The 18,715-nt window shown below is 43.4% G+C and overlaps 1 protein-coding gene across 2 annotated transcripts in view; it reads left to right on the top strand.

Annotated features, from left to right (window-relative positions):
- Positions 1-2,820: 2,820 nt before the first annotated feature.
- LOC120936548 (glypican-5-like) overlaps positions 2,821-18,715 on the top strand; it is a 349,040-nt gene continuing 333,145 nt past the window's right edge. The window contains exon 1 of one of the 2 annotated variants that reach the window (XM_040348994.1): positions 2,821-3,355. In XM_040348994.1, coding sequence (XP_040204928.1) covers positions 3,208-3,355 — 148 coding nt within the window. In that variant the 5' untranslated portion in view covers positions 2,821-3,207. The remainder of the gene's footprint in view (positions 3,356-18,715) is intronic. The other variant, XM_040348995.1, reaches the window with a different exon arrangement.

Below are 18,715 nucleotides of genomic sequence, written 5' to 3'. Positions count from 1 at the left end.
TAAGTCGACTAAATGCATACTATTTTAGTAGACTAAGATACGAAATAAACGAAAACAATTGAAAAGACTAAAATGAGACTAAAATCCATTTTAGTTAAAAGACTAATGCTGCGTACACACGATCGGTCAAACCGATGAGAACGGTCTGATGGACCGTTTTCATCGGACCAAACCGATCGTGTGTAGGCCCCATCTGTTATTTATCCATAGGTTAAAAAAAAGCAATCTTTTAAATTTAACCGATGAATTCCTAACCAATGGGAAAAAAACGATTGTTAGTAGGCACAACCATCGGTTAAAAATCCATGCATGCTCAGAATCAAGTCGACGCATGCTTGGAAGCATTGAACTTCATTTTTTTCAACACGTCGTTGTGTTTTACGTCACCGCGTTCTGACACGATAGTTTTCTTAACTGATATTGTGTAGGCACAACGGACCATCAGTCAGGTTCATCGGTTAACCGATGAAAACGGTCCATCCGACCGTTTTCATCAGATGGGCCGATCGTGTGTACAGAGCTTTAGACTAAAACTAAATTAAAATTTGACTTCAAAATGAACACTGGTCTGTAGTGCATGTTCATACCTCAATACCATAAATAATAACATATTAGATTTTTCACTCCAGCAGTATATAGTGAGTTTGGAAATTGTAGAGAAATGTTAACTAATGCATTACAATTTAATTACACTCATTAGATTTTAGATTACTAAATGTAGTTTTAGTAGACTAAAATGCACTGGAGATTTTAGTAGACTAAAATGTACTGGAGAGTTAGTCGAATAAATATGACTAAAACTAAAACAGTTGCAGAAAACTAAAATGGGACTAAAACTAAAATGCCATTTTAGTCCTAAGACTAATGCCGCCTACACACGGTCATTTTTCGGCATTAAAAAAAAAACGAAATTTTTTAAAATGTCATTTAAAATGATCGTGTGTGTGGGCTTCACGTCGTTTTTCGGCTTCTTTTTTAAAATGACGTTTTTCGTGATGTAAAAAATGATCGTATGTGGGCAAAAACGATGTTTAAAACCCGCGCATGCCCAGAAGCAAGTTATGAGACGGGAGCGCTCGTTCAGGTTAAACTACCATTCATAATGGAGTAAGCACATTCATCACGCTGTAACAGGCAAAAAAGCTAAAACGAAATTGAAATTTGCTGCCAAAATTAACACTGGTACACAGAACATAAAAATACGATTATTTTAGTACATATAAACGGCTAAATACCTTTTCTCATTAGTAGTATATAGCAGTCTTGTGACTTCTATCAATGTCCAGCCAAGCACTGGTTAAAGCTTGTAGGAGGGGATTTCTGATTATCCTATGAGACTTCAAGACCCCTGACTCTCTGTCTGGACAGTGCTGATTGGCCCTGTGCTGTTCACATGCACTCTCCCAAGAAAAAAACACGCTCTAGCAATACATACCAAAACTGAGCATGTGCGGCCTGACTCCATAGACTGTGTTATCAGGAAATTTTTAGGAAGGAGGGGAGGATCAGAGAAGACAGGATCAAACAGCCTTTTTACACAATGCAGAGGATTAACCCCTTAGGTTCTACAGTGCGTATAACAAGCATGCTTTGCTGCTTATACAGACTGATTTTACTGTTGTGGCTTAAGTAACACTTTAAAGCGGGAGTTCACCCATGTGTGTTTTTTTTCCTCTTTTCCCCATAGCTGGATGCTCGTTTTGTCTAGGGGAATCGGCTATTTGTAATAAAATATGATCCGTACTTACCCGTTTTCGAGATGCATCTTCTTCCGTCGCTTCCGGGTATGGGTCTTCGGGAGCGGGCGTTCCTTCTTGATTGACAGTCTTCCGAGAGGCTTCCGACGGTCGCATCCATCGTGTCACTAGTAGCCGAAAGAAGCCGAACGTCGGTGCGGCTCTATACTGCGCCTGCGCACCGACGTTCGGCTTCTTTCGGAAAATCGTGACGCGATGGATGCGACCGTCAGAAGCCTCTCGGAAGACTGTCAATCAAGAAGGAACGCACAGTCCCGCAGCCCATACCCGGAAGCGACGGAGAAGATGCATCTCGTAAACGGTAAGTACGGCTCATATTTTAAAACAACTAGCCGATTTTCCTAGACAAAACGAGCATGAAGCTAAGGGGAAAATGTGTTCTCCATGGGTGAACCTCCGCTTTAAGCTGGTTAAAGTGAACAAAACGGGTCGTTTTGTTTTCTTCCTAAATGGAAATCCAGGGGTTCATATGTTATGAATTAATTCTACTTGTTTTTTTTTTAAGTTTTATTTTTATTATTTTCATCAGTTAACGCTTTTAAAATAAAAATCATGGTAAAAAGATAGCAGCGCCTACTGACCGAAAGTCATCATTTTATAGAGGGAGAATGTTCATTTCTTTTCAGAGGAAACTGTATCATTGTGATCTGCCTCCCTGCCAGAAAAGATTTTAGTCCTCTTACGGTTGTATAATTTCACAATGAAAAAAAATGTTAATTGCTTGTGCGCGCTCAGATTTTTGGAACATGCTTTATTTTGCTGTATTTATAGCGCAGCTTTACATTTCTCTTGGCTGACTGTCGACCTTTCAACTGCTTGAGTCACCAAAGCCAGGTCCAGTGTTTTCATTTGATGCAGTCATGCTGTAACAGGATGACTGACATATCCAGTTTATTTTTGTGCCAGCATGATGCGGACAGTAAGCCACGCAGGGCGAGGGGATAAAAAAGGCGTACAGTAATGTGACGATGGCTAATGGGTTGGGAAGCGTGGAGTTAATGGTCAGGAGTGAATGGGGGATGAGGAGACAGAGGGAGGGAGGAGCAGAGGGAGAAGAGTATGGGGAGGCATGAAGTGAGGGAGAAGTACAGAAGTGAGGGAAGGAGGGAGGGAGGGACCTGTCCTACAGTCTACGACTCAACCTAGAGACACAATCAAGCTGACAGCCAAATAAATAGAAGCAATACAAGACTAAAGTGGAGAGCACCCTGACATAGGGGTGACATATAGGAGACAGGGAGGGTCTGACACTTGTCTGCCAGGGACACATCCTTGCCAACTTCTACCCTGACAGCATGCTCTTCTCAGTTCATTGAGGATATGTCCTTTAACTAGAGGCGGCGTATTGGTGCCTGCAGAAGAAGCACATTTGGACAAACCTAAGGAGATAGATGCAGCAGAGTAAAGGTGAATAGAGGTGGGTACACCCTGAGTGTATCCCAGTGCTGAGATGCCCATGTTGCTCCTGTTCCTGCTGCTCCTCAACTTTGTGGCACTGATGCCCGCCCAGGGGCCCCCAAGTTGTCATGAAGTGCGCGCGGCATTCCAGCTTCAGCAGGTTGGGAGAGGACGACTGGTGCCCGAGGTACCAGTTGAGGGTAAGTGCAGCTATCGCTTACTTTGATTACTTTACTGACTTCCGTTATCATGTACAAATTGGGCAATCTGTTGGGCGCAAATCATAATCATTTACTTTAATTTGAGATGCTTTGCGCATATCATGCTTGTAGTGATTGTATTTAACACCCTACCAAAATATGTGCTAATGCTTCTATACAGATACTCCTCGTTTAACGACTTACCTGTTTAATGACTTACGACCAGCTCTCCCCACCCGAATGACGCGTTGTACATCATTGTATTGTACAGTACAGTAATTTAATTTGTGTTCTGTACTTATGCAAATGAAAACAATGTTATTGAGTTGAAGTTTTGTGTTTTAGATCTTATTGTTCACAATACGGTACAGTCGTTTAAGAGCCGGTTCACACAGGCGCGACTCGTCAGGCGACCTAGCTCCGTTCTGTACAATATAACCGTTCTAATAGGAGCGACTCAAGTCGCTCCGACTTAGAAAAAGGTTCCTGTACTATTTTGGGACGACTTCAGGGCGACTTGCATTGACTTCAATACAGAAGTCATTTTGCAAGTGGCCTCTGAAGTTGTGGGCAGATGACCTTGCCTAGTCGCTCGGCAAGTCGTGCCGCCCCTGTGTGAACCGGCCCTTAAGTGGTTGTAAACCCGATCTAAAAAAAAAACAAACAAGCAAAAAAAACCTGCAAGACAAAAGCATAATGAGCTAGCTCGTTATTAATTACTTACCTCAGATCGAAGCCCCCGCAGCGGTCCTCATCCCCCCCCTTCCCTCCGGCGGCGACATCTCTCCCAGGGGTTACTTCCGGGTATCCCGGCTCCGGCGCTGGAGCCTTGATGACGTCACTCCTGCGCATGCGTGCGGGAGCCGCCGGTAACGGCACATGGCATTGCTATAGTTTGCCCCAATGCGCATGTGCCGATAAAATTAGAACATGCAGGGGACAGGGGATATCTCCTAAACCATGGAGGTTTAGAAGATATCCTGGGTAGCTACAGGTAAGCCTTATTATAGGCTTACCTGTAGCATAAAGTGGGTGTAAAGGGTTTACAACCATTTAAGGCTGGATTTACACCTGTGCATTTTTAGTGACTTTTGCAGATTTGCACTACAGAACATGTTCCATGGGAGACCATGCTAAATGGACTGTAGTCCAAATCTGCAAAATGCAAAAAGCACAAAAAATGAATAGGTGTGAATCCAGCCTTATGGCCCGTACACACGATCCGAATATTGGACGAAAACGATCGTACGATGAAGAAATCGATGAAGAGAGCCGATCACGACAGTTCATCCGATATTATTCGATCGGACATGCACGAAAATTTTCCTCGTACGATGTCCGATCATACGATTTTCGTTTAGTCAGTACAGTTGTCGTCCGACAATACAATACAAATACATTACAACACATGACATCACTTCCGATTATTTTTTTCGGTCGTACGAGAATTTTCGTGACTTTAATAACCTATTTCATTTTACTTGCGACTATTAAGCGAAAAAAGTCGTACGATCCATCGTACGATATTCGGATCGTGTGTACGGGCCATACGAGTGATTAAAATATTGATTACCGTATTTATTGGGGTATAGCGCGCTCCCGCGTATAGCGTGCACCCCTAAATTTGCCCAGAAATTCCTGTGAAAAAAAGATTTTTGTACTTACAGTTTGGTGTCTTGCACGGCGTCCATCGGCGGCCTCGTTGGGTCCGGCGTCCGTCTGCGGCTTTGGGTGTCCTCTTCGTCGGGTCCGGCGTCCTTCTGCGGCGTCCTCCCCGCTCGTTTCCCGCTTTCCCGCGCCGAGTTTGAATACTGCGCCGGCATATACCGAGCGCAGTACACTCACGTATAGTCAGCAATGCACGGCTACTCTCGCGCTGGCGTCCTGGACGTACAGGACGTGAGCGCGAGTGTAGCCGAGACTATACACGAGTGTACTGCGCTCGGTATATGCCGGCGCAGTATTCAAACTCGGCGCGGGAAAGCGGGTATCGGCGTATATCGCGCACCCACGATTTTGCCCTGATTTTCAGGGCAAAATAGTGCGCGGTATACGCCGATAAATACGGTACTTGTGGCTCCTCGTTTAATAACCAATTAGTTTAACGACCTGGTCGTACCTGTACTAATCTCAAAAGCACAGCTAAGATCGATGCTGGAGGGACGTATTAAATGATAGTCAGTCTGTTATATGCATAAGGCCATGTTCCCACTGCTGCGTCTTCAAAATCGCGATTTTGCAGCTCCAATTTCAGGGAATGCCAGTCTATAGAGCTGAATTCGAATTGTACACGGATCAAACTCGCACAGGACCCTTTTTTTAACGCAGCTTATATTCGCAATGCATTGATGTGAACGGCACTCATGGAAGACTATGTTAGTAAAATGACTTGCGAATTTGAGCAATCGCAACGGATCAAATTCGCAATAGGATTTGCAGCAATGTGAACCTAGCCTTATACAGAGTGAATATAGACTGTCCATGTTGTCTATAGATCTGTTATAATCAGCTGTCTTGTAATAATTCCAATCTTCTTAATTGTCATAAACCGGATTACTGAGTGGAATAAAGTGCGATATTAGAAATAGCGGAATCCTTTTCAGCGAATTAACTTTTATTGTTCCACCTCTATTTAATAGAAAATGTATCTGTTTGGCCCAAAATATTCATTAAGATATTTCCAGTGTTTATGGAGAAGGATTGCTGTATTCATTAGTGTTCGGTGTACTTACTGTGCTGTGTAGATATCTCCAGTAATAGGATTAGTGTGGATTGTCGGTGAGCAGTTTATACACTCAGATTATGTGATGGGTGCAGTGCCCGTCAAGGGTTACGTTTGGCTACTATTTTGCCAATGATCTTCCTGAAGGTTCCGGTAGACTCTGCATTTGTCGTATAACGCACAGCGTCACACAGTAGCAGCATCATATCCAGGGCTGCTGCTAGAAATCACGGGGCCCCCTACAGCCTACCTGGCGGGGCCCCCACCAATATATCAAAACAAGATTTTCACTAAAAATACACAAAAATCATTATTAGCGGGCACAAACATAATAGATAACCTGTGTGAATTAGACCTTTTTTAATCGTTTTTTTTTTTTTTCATTTTAAAAATGTATAATTTTTTTTTTTTACAAATACATTTTTTAACAGGACAATGAAGCCAACAGTGCCATGGGGAGGGAGGGTGGTGCATCACAGTGACAGGGAGCACATGGGGGGGGGGGAATCAGAAGTAGGCAGAACAAGGAAGGAGATCGATGCAGGGGAAGGAATTACAGGAACGATGCCCTGTGTCTGTGTTTCTCCCTGCAGTAGCTGAAAGCCAGTGGGAGGGAGAGATACCGACTTTCAGCAGCTTCAGAGAGCCGCACAGGGCATCTTTCTGTAATTGCACCTCTACCCAGCCATACCCATTCCTCCTGCTGTTTGGGCCCCCCTGTGTGCCTGGGCCCCCTACAGGAGGACTGGTGGTCCCCCCCTATCAGCGGCCCTGATCATATCATCAGTGTCACAGATTATCCCTTTTAGTATGGCCATAGACAGGTAGATATTTCAATGTAAGAATAAATCGGACTTACGTGAAGGGTCACCATGAGGGTTACTTCACATGTGGTAAAGAGGGTGCCTGGTGGTGCACTACATGGAAAGTACCCTCAGACCATAGGCTGTTTGGTGCAGAATCCCCCTGCTGATATTTCACCAAACCTTCTAAAAAAAATATATATATATATATATATATATATAAATAAAATTGTAAAAAATAATAAAACAAATTTAATAATAAAAATAAAAAACTACTGACACCATCCACTACCCTACTACATTTTAAAATGATTACATTCATTTAGATTGTGTGTGTATGTATGTAAGTGTATATATATATATGCACATGTGTGTTTGCGTTTTGGGGTGCACACCCTAAAGCAGGGGTCTCCAAACTTTCGAAAACAAAGGGCCAGTTTATGGTCCTTCAGACATAAGGTGGGCCGGACTTTGGTCATTGGGTGTGGAAAAGGTATCAATGTCAGTGGAAAAAAAACATTCACCAATCTTTGGTGTAAGTGGAAAGAATTGTGCCCCATCGTTGGTGTGTTGGGAAGAATTGTGCCCCATCGTTGGTGTGTTGGGAAGAATTGTGCCCCATCGTTGGTGTGTTGGGAGGAAGTGTGCCCCATCGTTGGTGTGTTGGGAAGAATTGTGCCCCATCGTTGGTGTGTTGGGAGGAATTGTGCCCCATCGTTGGTGTGTTGGGAAGAATTGTGCCCCATCGTTGGTGTGTTGGGAAGAATTGTGCCCCATCATTGGTGTGTTGGGAAGAACTGTGCCCCATCGTTGTTGTGTTGGGAAGAATTGTGCCCCATCGTTGGTGTGTTGGCAAGAATTGTGCCCCATCGTTGGTGTGTTGGCAAGAATTGTGCTCCATCGTTGGTGTGTTGGCAAGAATTGTGCCCCATCGTTGGTGTGTTGTGAAGAATTGTGCCCCATCGTTGGTGTGTTGGGAAGAATTGTGCCCCATCGTTGGTGTGTTGGGAAGAATTGTGCCCCATTGTTGGCGTCATTGGGAGAGTTTGTGCTCCTTCATTGGTGTCAGTGGGGGGAATTCTGCCCCACTGTTAAATATCAGTGGATGAAATACCGCCTCAAGGGCCAGATAAAAGCAAGCAAAGGGCCACATCTGCCCCCCGGGCTGCAGTTTGGAGACCACTGCCCTAAAGCAATAGGCTGCGCACACCTATGCCTCAGACTGCATTATGCAGGAGATTCGGGTGTAGGGTTGCCACCTTTTCTTCAAGTCAAACCCAAACATCCAGCGTTGCACAGCAATTTTTTTCATAGTATACATAAACTGCATAGATGTTGCTATTGAATAACATTTCTAATCATATGAAGTTAATCACAAGAGTCCACAGAGTTTCCTCTTTACATCAGATTTCACAGAGTTTCCTCTATACATCAGAGTCCACAGAGTTTCCTCTTTACATCAGAGTCCACAGAGTTTCCTCTTTACATCAGAGTCCACAGAGTTTCCTCTTTACACCAGAGTCCGCAGAGTTTCCTCTTTACATCAGAGTCCGCAGTGTTTCCTCTTTACATCAGAGTCCACAGAGTTCCCCATTTTACATCTAAACTCGCAGAGTTCCCTTTCACTGTAAGGAGGGACTCTGCAGACTATGATGTAAGGGATAACTCTGGGGACTCTAACATAAGGGATGGATGCTCTGGTGTACGGAGAGGACTCATGTAAGAAGGAACACTGTGGCTTCTGGTGTAAATGGGAACTCTGATGTAATGAGTCCTCTGAGAACTCTAATTTACATTAGCGCACTCACTTAGAGGCAGGAGAGAGAAAGGGGGAGGGGGAGACTTAGTCCGGTCTGAATAATGTGTCCGAGTCTCAGACAGTCTGAAACCCGAATGCATGATGTGAACCCCGAACAGGTGGCAACCCTATTGGGGTGTATACTGTCAAATGACACTGTATAATTGCATACATTTGAAATGAACTATTGAATAACATAGACCTGATGTCACAAATTATCAGTGCAGTTATCATAAGGTGCACCAATGCCCTGAGACACAGCAGTCAGTGTATGCAGGCAAACATTCCCACCCACTTTCCTAACACATGGAGATGTCCTACAGCACTCCTTCTCAACTCCTGTCCTCAGGGCCCACTCAGGCTCCATTCACACTAATGCGCTTTTTTATGCATTTTGCAGAAATGCAGGGAAATTTTTTAACATGGTTTCCTATGGAACATGTTCACATCAATGCTTTTTTGTGCCTCTGTGTTTTTGGAAAGGGTCAGGGACTTTTTTCTTGCAAAAAGCAGCGTTTTGCATGTAATAGAATTCAATGGACCCGCATCCAAAACGCAAGTACCACGATTTTGCTGCGATTTGCGGTTTGCAGGTTTTTTTAACCTGTTTATAGCTGGTTGTTAAAGGAAATGTAAAAAAAATAATAATTGCCAGCTAAAAAAAAATTCAAAAAAAAAAAAGCAAAACGCAAATTGTGCTAAAATCGCGGTAAAAACGCGTGTCGAAAAACGCAGCAAACACCAGTATTTGATTCGACACTTCCGCGTTGGGGGCACACATCCACGCCACTGCCGGCCCATTCCCATTATACACAGTGGGAGCTGTCATTGTTTTCAACGTGAACGTAAATGGCGTCCAGCCCCATTCACGGACGACTTACGCAAACAACGAAAATTTTTCAAAATTAGACGCGGGAACGACGGCCATACTTAACATTGAGTACGCCACCATATAGCAGCTTTAACTATACGCCGGAAAAAGCCGAACGGAAACGACGTAAAAAAATGTGACGGCCGGTCGTACGTTCGTGGATCGTCGGAAATAGCTAATTTGCATACTCAACGTGGATTACGACGGGAACGACACCTAGAAAAATTGCATCTAAGATCCGACGGCGTACGAAGACGTACGCCTGTCGGATCTAACACAGATGCCGTCGTATCTTGTTTTGTGGATACCAAAACAAAGATACGACGCGCAAAATTTAAAATTACGCGGCGTATCAAGAGATACGCCGGCGTCATTTCTTTGAGGATTTGCCCCATTGTGTTTTTTTTTTTTACCAAAAATATGTAGCAGAATACATATTGGCCTAAATTTATGAGGAAATTTGATTTTTTTCAATTTTTTTTTAATTGGATATGTTTTATAGTAGAAAGTGAAACGTTTTTTGATTTGTTTTTTCAAAATTGTGAGTATTTTTTGCTTTTAGCGCAAAAAATAAAAACCGCAGAGGTGATCAAATACCATAAAAGGAAAGCTTTGTTTGTGGGGAAAAAAAAGCCATACATTTTATTTTGGTACAGCGTTGCATGCGGAGCCGCCCGCTCAGACTCTTCGGCGCCCGCAAATTCTGCAACTAAAACTAATTTCTCTAAGCCGCCCGCTCTGACTCTCTGGCGCCCACGAATTCCACAGCTAAAACGAATTTCTCGGGGGTGGCAGATGCCCTATTGCCCCCCCTCCCCTAGTCGCATGTCTGCACAATTGTCAGTTAAAGTAACGCAGTGCCATATCGCAAGAAAATGGGGGTAAATCTTGTGGAGGTCAAGTGGTCAATGTAAATACTAGTGCAAATACAAACTTATAGCTGGATTCAGGTAGATGTGTGTATTTTTACGGCGGCGTAGCGTATCGTATTTACGCTATGCCGTCGTAAGTCAGAGAGGCAAGTGCTGTATTCACAAAGCACTTGCCTCCTAAGTTACAGTGGCGTAGCGTAAATGGTGCCGGCGTAAGCGCGCCTAATTCAAATGAAGAAAAAGGGGGGCGTGTTTTATGTAAATAGGTGGTGACCCGACGTGATTGAAGTTTTTTTACGAACGGCGCATGCGCCGTCCGTGTACATATCCCAGTGTGCATTGCTCCAAAGTAGGCCGCAAGGACGTATTGGTTTCGACGTGAACGTAAATTACGTCCAGCCCCATTCACGGACGACTTACGCAAACGACGTAAAATTTTCAAATTTCGACGTGGGAACGACGGCCATACTTAACATTGACTAGGCCAGCTATTTGTTCGACTAACTTTACGCCGGAAAAAGCCATACGTAAACGATGTAAAAAAAATGCGCCGGGCGCACGTACGTTTCTGAATCGGCGTATCTAGTCATTTGCATATTCTACGCCAAACTCAATGGAAGCGCCACCTAGCGGCCAGCGTAAATATTGCACCCTAAGATACGACGGCGTAGGAGACTTACGCCGCTCATATCTAAGCCTAATTTAAGCGTATCTGGTTTCCAGAATACGCTTAAATTTGCGACGGCGTAGATTCAGAGTTACGACAGCGTATCTACTGATACGCCGGCGTAACTGTCTCTGAATCTACCTATTAGAAAAGAAAGGAACATGATACACCAATATGGAAACATTGTAATAAATGGATTATTGAGGGAATTGACCCAAAGTAGTGCCTGTATAAAGATAAATACAGTCTTCCACTAAGTAAAAATTGCAGCTGGAAGTAAATGTTCCGTGCGCTATTTTGTATACACCGGGTCTATTATTTGTACAGTTTTTGTACTCCTAATAGTTCATTCTAAGGAACCTTGAAGCAAATAGGAAGAAGGCGTGTGAATAGCAATGACATTAGATGTGAGAATTTACAAGCCTATAAATGTGGTGTGCGTTGTACGAATGTGTCACCAAGCCAGTAAAACTACTCGCAGTGTTTTCTACTATTGTAACTGTTTGTTTAACTCTCTCGGTTTATAAATATGAACAGTTGTTTATTTTGGCTTTTATACTGTGAGGCTGCTATCCATATGGAGGTGTAGGCGTCCCGCTGAAGCTGTTTGCAGGGTGCCTGTATACAAACATTCATGTCCATGTGCTCCTGCTCTTTGGGTGCACTGGAGCGTGAGCTGCTTTTATGTGTCTGTAGCTGTTTGATGTGTCATATAAAACAGAGCTCTTTTTATCTTTTGTTTTGTTTATTTTGCCTTTTGTAAGGCAGCCTTTGGGAAGTTTTAGGAAATTTGATAGTTGCAGGCCTCAAGTACACACATGTATTTAGGGTGCTACTACCCAAAGTACCTTTATCCATACTGTACCTCCCAACATTTTAAAATGGGAATGAGGGACACCTACTTGCAAACGTATATAGGCATAGGACACCCCCCCTGACACACCCCCTTTAAAGGAGTATTAACCAAAAAAAGGTTAATTAAATTCACAAGAACTTTTTTTTTACCACTACTATTCCTTTATATTGTCTTTTAAAATTTACAAATGCAGCTATTTAGAAATTGGATGAAAGGTTTAGCACCGGGAAAAACTTTTTGAAAGATAAAAAGTACATTTTATATACAACTATATAGATCAGATCAAAATGAGGGACAAATGAGGAGAATGAGGGACATTGCTCGAAATCAGGGACAGTTGGGAGCTATGCCTTTACCCGTATAAGGATTTTATTGACCTAGTAGCACAAGACTATGCTCTCATTAACAGTGCATTTTAAAGGCTAAGTTCACCTTTGAAAAAAATAATAATAATGATAAATAATAATGATAAATTATTTGCAGAAAAAAAAGTCTGCATTGACTATTTTGTTACACAGGAGCCAACAAAGTAATGCACCTGCAATCAGTGGGTCACGGGTGCAATGTTAGGCTCCTGCAGACACTTCCTACAGCTCTCTGCCTATATGCAGCTACTGTGCACATTAAATGCGGCCACTGTGCCCATCAAGTGCAGCCACTGTGCCATCAATTGCCACCACTGTGCCATCAAATGCAACCACTGTTCCCATAAATTGACACCACTGTGCCATAAAACGCAGCTATTGTACCCATCAATTGCTGCCAGTGTGCCCATCAATTGCCGCTACTGTGCCCATCAATTGCTTCCAGTGTGCTCATCAATTGCCGCTACTGTGCCCATCAATTGCTGACACTGTGCCCATCAATTGCTGTCAGTGTGCCCATCAATTGCCGCTACTGTGCCCATCAATTGCTTCCAGTGTGCTCATCAATTGCCGCTACTGTGCCCATCAATTGCTGACACTGTGCCCATCAATTGCTGCCAGTGTGCCCATCAATTGCTGCTACTGTGCCCATCAATTGCTTCCAGTGTGCTCATCAATTGCCGCTACTGTGCCCATTAATTGCTGACACTGTGCCCATCAATTGCTGTCAGTGTGCCCATCAATTGCCACTACTGTGCCCATCAATTGCCACTACTGTGCCCATCAACTGCCGTTACTGGGCCCATCAACTGCTGCCAGTGTGCCCATCAATTGCCGCTACTGTTCCCATCAATTTCCACTACTGTGCCCATCAATTGCCGTTACTGTGCCCATCAATTGCTGCCAGTGTGCCCATCAACTGCTGCCAGTGTGCCCATCAATTGTCGCTACTGTTCCCATCAATTGCCAGTATGCTCATCAATTGCCGCTACTGTGCCCATCAAATGCTGCCAGTGTGCGTCCCCCACCCCGCACTTACCTTGTCTCGGTGGGGCAGCGGGTTATGGCTGTGTCCTCCATGCTCCTCGATGTTTTCTTCTGTCCTCTCTTCCCGTCCTCTAATATGATTGGATGCCTGATTGGCGTCCAATCACAGCGCCTGTCGTTTCAGCCAATCAGGTAACAGACCCGAGCACCTGATTGGCTGAGAGGAGGTTCAGTGTTAAGAAACCTTTTTGGAAGCCTATTAGAGCCTATGGCTCTAATCAGGTGCTTCCAAAAAATACCTCACTGCTGTAATTCAGGCTCTTGGCGCCCCGAAAAGGGGCCGGGTACTTGAGGGGGTGGCAGCGGCGACCATAGATAGATTCATGCAATGCATAAATCTATCTATGGTGCTAGAAAGGTGAAAGAAGAGAGGGGGCAGTGCCCATGCGCCCCTTATGGACGCACCTCCACTGGACTTGTAGTCTATTCATTTATAGATCTTTGTGAATGAATGATGCAGCTGTGCAAGTGGAGCCCCACACAGTCACGCTGTTATTAAATTGCGACAGCAAGTGTGGGGGGAGAAGAACGCCAACCAACTGTCATGAGGGAGGGGCTCAGGGGGTAAGGGTTTGGGTGCTTAGCATGTTACGTCCTAAATACGGGTGATACGCCGGCGTAAGTGCACGGATGCGCCATCGTATCTATGCGCCTTATCCTGCAAGTAAGATACGCCTGAATTTTGGCTTCATACGACCGATGTAGGTTTCCTACGCCGTCGTATCTTGGGCGCATATTTATGCTGGCCGCAAGGGGCGCTTCCATTGATTTACGCGTTGAATATGCAAATGACCTAGATATGCCGATTCACGAACGTACTTGAGCCCGTCGCAGTAATCTACGCCGTTTACGTAAGGCGTACGTCCGACGTAAAGTTATTCCACATATAAGGCGGCACATCCCATGCAAAGGTATTGACGTCGGAACAGCCGTCGTATTTTACGTTGTTTACGTAAGTCGTACGTGAATGGGGCTGGGCGTAGGTTACGTTCAGTGATTCGACGTATCTTAGGTGTTAGGTCCGACGTGATTCTGAGCATGCGCACTGGGAAGCGCCCACGGGACGGCGCATGCGCCGTTCGTTCGGCCATTCATTTGCATGGGGTCACGGTTCATTTAAATGGATCACGCCCACTTCCTTCCTACTTTGAATTAGGCGGGCTTACAACCGATGCTTTTGCGTACTAACCATCGGTTTTGACCTATCGTTTAGGCGTCCATCGGTTGAATTTTAAAGCAAGTTCTAAATTTTTGGACCGAAGGATAACTGACCGATGGGGCCCACACAGGGTCGGTTTGGACCGATGAAACTGAACTTCAGTCCGTTTTCATCGGTTTTGTCCGATCGTGTGTACAGGGCCTATGAGTTGTAATTATGCATCATATGCACATTGCAGTGCTACTTATTTTTAATGCACCCCATTGACACTTTGTATTTCACTGGATTGCACAGTAAGGCTGGCCATAGATGAGCGGTGTGTGGGCAGACTGATTGTACCACGTTGATCGACTTGAGTACAACCAACTTGCCAGATTTTACTTGCGATTATCGCTAGCAATAATCACTGCCTTCTCCCTGCAGGGACGTCTCTTCCCTCACCACACTGTCTGTGTTGATGGCTGAATTGTGCAAATTCCTTTCCCGCAACCTACAGTTGCAGGAAAGAAGTTTGTACCATCTATGGCCTGCCCAGCACTTCACTGTGTGTGTTGTGGTGTGCCGCATCTGAAAAAAGGTGCAGGTACCTGTAAGTGAAAGTGAAGTTTCAGCTGGTAAGTCCAGGTTCCTTCCCTGTCATGGAGTATTATGCTGTGTGGCAGTTTTGTAAAATGTCAGGATTCCATGAACCAACATACAAATCCTTTGGCAGGTAAAATATCTCTTATGTACATATTTCATCGGTATTTAGCTGTTCTTCTTTAAAGGGTCACTAAAGGATTTTTTTTTTTAGCTAAATAGCTTCCTTTACCTTACTGCAGTCCTGGTTTCATGTCCTCATTGTTCGTTTTTGCTTTGATGTTGCTGTAATTCCTCTCTGTTCTGGACACTTCCTGGTTGTCTGTTTCCTGATCACCACAGTACTGGGAGATTTCTCACTGTGGTGACTAATCAAGGAGGTGTGATTACTGTGTGTCTAAAACCCCTCAGCACCAATCCAGTTTCATTTTGCAAAACCTTCCCTGCCCTCTATTGGCTCTTTGTCTCTGTACATCAGAGAACCAGGAAACAACAGCAAAAATTAAACTAAACTGTAGGCACATTATATGATTGGTTTTTATCTATTTTTAATCATTTTTAAAAGGAATCAGTTAACTATTATGTCTCTATATACCCTGTAAACAGTCATTTCAGCAAAACATTTTTTTTCCTTTAGTGACCCTTTAAGGTATGTGTGCCTACCGTCTCCTCAGCATAAATCTGGGCCAATGAACAGGTATGGCATTGAACGCTTTTTCGTAGGTTTACATTCACAATTACAGATCTTGAATTTATAGTCTCCATTCATTAGTGCAGACATTTTATGAGTGTGATGCTGGGACCTGATTGATTGTGGCCTGTTGCATATGTACAGCAATAAGTAATAGGTGGAGCATGCCTCGCTACTTTCACTGAACATTTCTGACAGCCCAAGGAAGACATGATTGATTGGGTTCCCTCCTCTCCAATCACTGAATCAATGTCAATGTTGTATTCTAAATGCTAAATGGCTAAGACAATGGCTGGTGTTATGGTGAAAATCCCTCATCAAGGTTTAGCTAAATAGCAACTCCAGCAATAAATAAAATCCGTTAACTGCTTATGTTATCCTGCAAACACTGCAGTCAGGAAGTCTACACAGTTTACTTTAATCTGAGTGTTATGTAATGCTTTGCCGCCTGATTCCTCAGGCTTTTCACTGTCCTTGTAGACAGAGATACAGGCTTTCATCAAATGATTCTGTGCCAGAAAATTGCTCTTTTATGCCCCAGTGTGTAGGCACACAGAGAAGCGCCATGCCTGTGAAACCTGAAGACGCTTGCACATCCAAATGCTAATTCAGAGCCAACCAGAAAGTAATGCCCCGTACACACGACCGGTTTTCCCATCTGAAAAACTGCAATGAGAGCTTTTTGTCAGGAGTGCCGACCATGTGTATGCTCCATCGGAATTTTTCCCACAGGAGAACTGCCAGAAAAAAAAGAGAGCAGGATCTAATTTTTCCCGTCAGGAAAAAATGCTAGCGGGAAAACCGTTCGTCTGTATGCTAGCGGGAAAAAAACAATTTGACGCATGCTCCGAAGCATAGAACTTAATTTAGTCGGCTTGTCGTAGTCTTTTACCTCATCGCGTTCTTGGCAGTCAAAAGTTCACCGGACTTTTGTGTGACTGTGTGTATGCAAGGCAGGCTTGAGAGGAATTCCGTCGAGAAAACTATTGTTTTTTTTTTCCACAGGAAAACTGGTCATGTGTACGGGAATAAGGGTAATGGCAGCTAGCATGGTGGCCAAGTGTAGAGGACGATTGATAAAAATGTTTTACCTGGCTGTGTTAAAAAGCACTGATGTTTTAAACCATCAGTTCCTCTGAGAATTTCCCATAAATATTTTTCAGGCAAAATACATAAAATTATGTAAAATAAAGGCAAGGAGAGAAGAATAAGAGACTTTTCCTTTACTAGCCAGTAACAAATCCTCATGGATCAGACTATTGGCAGTAGTTTTTGAATAGTAACCAAAAATAACGATCCAGCATAGGTTGCCCACCGGCTTTTTTTTCTGTAGTCTGTGTGCCATCGGGGTAATTTACCTCCACTTCATCTCAAAGAGATGCAACAGGAAGTTATAAGAAAACTCTGAATATGAGTGGAGTTCCCCTCTTAGATAGTTGTCTTAGGAACAGGAGAGAATAATAAGACACTTGCTCTTTTCCTCAACCAACCAGCAACTAATCCTCATCAATGCTCAGACTATTGGCATTACACTACCCGGTCTGTATACAATTGGGTTAATCTTCCTTCACTACCTGTCCCGCAATTACTATTGGGGAACTTTACCTTCACTTCCTGTCCCAGAGCCGCAACAGGAAGTTGGAGACAAGCTCCTGAAATGAGTGGAAGTTCCCTTACCTCTTCTGGAGACAGCTCTTAAATTTTAACAAGGTTTTACTAAACATACACTTTAATAAGGGGCACTTTATCTGCAACACCAACAAACATAAAGGGACGTAGCCAGACTCTAATGCCGCGTACACACGATTATTTTTCAGCATGAAAGAAAACGTAGTTTTTCAGCATGTCCAAAAAACTACGTTTTTCCAACTTCATCATTAAAAACGACGTTGCCCACACACCATCTTTTAAAAAAAATGATGAACAAAGCGCGTTGACATACAACACGTACAACGGCACTCTAAAGGGGAAGTTCTATTCGCCTTTGGGCTGCTTTAGCTGATTCCTTGTTAGTAAAAGACGATTTGCGTTTTTTTGTCTGTTACAGCGTGATGAATGTGCTTACTCCATTATGAACGGTAGTTTTACCAGAACGAGCGCTCCCATCTCATACCTTGCTTCTGAGCATGCGCAGGTTTAAAACGTCATTTTAGCCCACACACGATCATTTTTTACAACCCGAAAAACGAAATTTTTTAAAACGACGTTAAAAAATGCAGCATGTTCAAAAAAAATTTGTCGTTTTTCAGAAACTGAAAAACGATGTACAGCCCACACACGATCATTTTAAATGATGTTTTTTAAAAACAACGTTTTTTTCATGCTGAAAAATTATCGTGTGTACGCGGCATAAGGCAAACAGCCTTAGTACATGGAAATAATGTGCATTGTTAAGGCATGGAAACATAAAATATCTTGGGATACAAAATAACAAATAGGGATGAGCGAATGTGCCTGCGTTTAGTTCATGGCCTGTTCATCGAACCCATTGTAAAATCCCAAAATTGCAAACTTAAATCCCAAACCCACTGAAGTCTCTGGGGGAGACTCTTGAAAATCAATTCTGGATATTTTCAAGGCTAATAGGAGCTGATCACTGCACGGGGGATATGTACCAATACAAAATCTCTTTCAGTGGAAAGAATGTTCTCCTTTTTTATACAAATTTGATGGTAAGATTAAATAACACCAATCCTTCCAATTTCATGCCTGGGAGAGGCTCTCAAGTTGTTTGTAGTGTTACACAACAGTATGATTCAGCTGGACAGTGTCATTGCACATATTTTGCATGTGAGATTTTTCTACTTTTACAGTATTGCTTTGTTTCAACACAGCATTAGCAGCGCTCCAATCTGACTCATTATAACTGTATAAATAGTTTCTTTTTTATGTCGTTTTTGGCTGTGGCACTTTGTTTTTTGTTTTGTTTT

This window comes from Rana temporaria, chromosome 4 (assembly GCF_905171775.1).
Source record: "Rana temporaria chromosome 4, aRanTem1.1, whole genome shotgun sequence".
NCBI classification, from domain to species: domain Eukaryota; kingdom Metazoa; phylum Chordata; class Amphibia; order Anura; family Ranidae; genus Rana; species Rana temporaria.
This window is presented reverse-complemented; position numbering and strand designations above follow the sequence as displayed.